The sequence below is a fragment of the Charadrius vociferus genome, unplaced genomic scaffold, assembly GCF_000708025.1.
Source record: "Charadrius vociferus isolate BGI_N301 unplaced genomic scaffold, ASM70802v2 scaffold251, whole genome shotgun sequence".
Taxonomy (NCBI): domain Eukaryota; kingdom Metazoa; phylum Chordata; class Aves; order Charadriiformes; family Charadriidae; genus Charadrius; species Charadrius vociferus.
In genome coordinates, this window is record NW_009646963.1 from 1,582,882 (window position 1) to 1,585,362 (window position 2,481).

At 46.1% G+C, this 2,481-nt stretch overlaps 1 protein-coding gene across 1 annotated transcript in view; it reads right to left on the bottom strand.

Annotated features, from left to right (window-relative positions):
• The window catches only part of XRCC6 (X-ray repair complementing defective repair in Chinese hamster cells 6), a 19,461-nt gene that overhangs the window by 9,395 nt on the left and 7,585 nt on the right, over window positions 1-2,481 (bottom strand). The window contains exons 2-4 of the mRNA XM_009895279.1: window positions 2,426-2,479; window positions 2,202-2,311; window positions 1,540-1,678 (exon numbers count right to left, since the gene is read on the bottom strand). Of these exons, the coding sequence (XP_009893581.1) occupies window positions 1,540-1,678; window positions 2,202-2,311; window positions 2,426-2,479 (303 nt within the window). The remainder of the gene's footprint in view (window positions 1-1,539; window positions 1,679-2,201; window positions 2,312-2,425; window positions 2,480-2,481) is intronic.

The window sequence follows — 2,481 nt, forward strand, 5'->3', positions numbered from 1 at the left end:
ATTGCTGTGCCACCAGAGAAAGAAGAGGAGCCTAAAATATGTCCTGCATCTCCATGGCACATTGGGAAGGTGGAGAATTCCTACTGCCCCCTTGCCCCTCATATCAGACAGAATCAATCTAGAGGTCAGATGCAGCCCACAGATCACCACATGGAGCATTCAGGGCAGGTGTTGACAGCCTTTTTAAAGCTCTGCAGATTACTCCAGCCCAACTATCACTCCTTTTCCCCCCTGTCCAAGAGCAGATTCAGTTTTCTCCCATAACTCTACAAAGGGAGACAAGTTCTTATTTTTCAGCTACTGCATTCAGCAGAGCTTCTTCCTTTGTCCTTCACTCAAACTCTATAGCACTTTTGAAATCTCATCTGAAAATGTCTTCCCCTCCATTTACTATTTTACTTTCACCTCCTCAGCTGTCATCTAATTAATAGCATAAGTGTTCATAATTACGTACTACATAATAACTAACTATAGCATTTCTCCCTTCTCCAGAGCACACTGCTCTCCAGAGGCAGCAAATTCTCTTCCTTTTTAAGAACACCCAGTTTTCACCTGCAGTCTTTATCAGCACAGTGAAGCTACTGCCTCTAATGCAGGGAAAAGGGCAAGCAGGGAAGGGGGAGGAAAAAGGATGAGCAAGAAGCCTAAGGCACTTGCTGCCAGAAAAGGGAGAAGAACCTAGGGCAGTCTTGTCAGGTCCCTGTCATAATTAATTCTGAAACTAGGACAAGGCACAGTTCTTTCAGGAGAACCCCATGTGTTATTAAACCTGCACCTCCTAGCTAAGAAAATTAAATCAAACCTCCACAGAGCTAAAGGCTGCTATTAAAAGCTAGTAGACAAAATCCCCCCACAAGACTCTCCGCTGTCAGAGAATTTGTCACCCCTAGCATACATTCGTTGCTCTCCTCCTACTACTTTTTCTAATTCAGCAACTGGCACTCATTATCATGCAGATGCTAGGTAATTCTAAGAAATTCTAAGAAAACGGAAGAGCTAAATTCAAGAATTGCAAAACTTATTACAAAAATAAGAGATGGAACACCCCAAAACAGATTAACATATTGGACAACCTGTTCTAGCTGACACTGCTTGAGCAGGAGGGTTGGACAAGATGACCTCCAGAAATCCCATCCAACCTCAGCCATTCTGTGATATTTTCCATCAGCTGGAATCTGTGGTGCCTTAGCATGTACACGCACTTTTCTGAAGTGCAGCAGACACACGGTGGGCTTTCAAGAGCTCTGTTGAGATTCTCTTAGGTTTAGCAGACAGCAAGTGAACCACCACGTTAAAATAGAAGAAAAGACATAGGAAAGGGATCTGAACCAACTATAACAGAAAAAGCTAAGCTCCCACTAAGTTTCTAAGCCTTCAATAAATTTCTAAATCTATCCTCCCCACGCACCTCAGTAACAGGAACTTTGTTGTTTATCTGATAGTTCTTTTTTCAGAGAGACCAGTTACTGACAATGCTACTACACAAATTTCCTTACTCCATCTTTCTACATAACCTTCATACCACTTTACTGCCTTTACCTGGATTGTCCAGCTCCTGAAGAACATAGATGTGCTTGAAATCTGCTGAGTTCTTGTTCTTTTCTGTACCATAGAACACAACACTTAACAGATCCCTGTCACTACTAATAATTTTGCTGGTATACACATTCCGGATGCACTGAAAAAAAAATGCACACAGGTCAAAATGTGAAAAAAATCAGTTGCAGTAATGGTGCAAAAGTTTTGTCTTTGGCAATCAGCAGTTTATACAAGCAGACTCTAGCAAGCAGAACTGTTACAAATGCTTTAAGCTAAATTTCACCAGGAGAAAGAATTTGGAATCTTATTTTTCAAGAGGGTTTTTTTTTTTCAGTACACAGCCTTAGCCATTTATCATTACCATTCCCTTTCTACAAGCAAGATCAACGCAACAAACGCCTCTCAAACACACCACCCTGAACATGGATTGATCGCTCATTCTATAAACGTTTCCCTCACCGAAAGCTGGGCACAGCCCATCAGGCAACGGACCTTTCCAAACCCGCAGCCCTTCAGCAACCTGAGTTGCTCCAAGTTTCACCGCGGCCTCACACAGCCAGATGAGGCCGAGGGACAACCCGCTGGCCATACCCACGGCGGAGCCGAAGGCCATCCCGGCTTCGGGTTTGCGAAGCACCCTGCGGCTCCGCACGCAGCCTTACCTGGATGGTCATGTCAAAGGGCGTCACTCCGTTCTCGTCGGACTCAAACATGGCCTTGGTGCCATCCACTAAGAAAATGAGGCTGTCCCGCCCCGAGAACCTGTAGTTCGCTACCGAACGGGGAGGGGGAAACAAGTTTTAGCAGCGGCCCCCCCCTACGCCCGCTGACCCCCGAAGGCAGCGGGCCCCGGGCTGCGCTCCGTGAGGGGGAGGTGGGCCCTTACCGACCGCCTCGGCCCCCTCCTCTTCCTCCTGCTCCTGCTCCTGCTCCTCCTCCTCT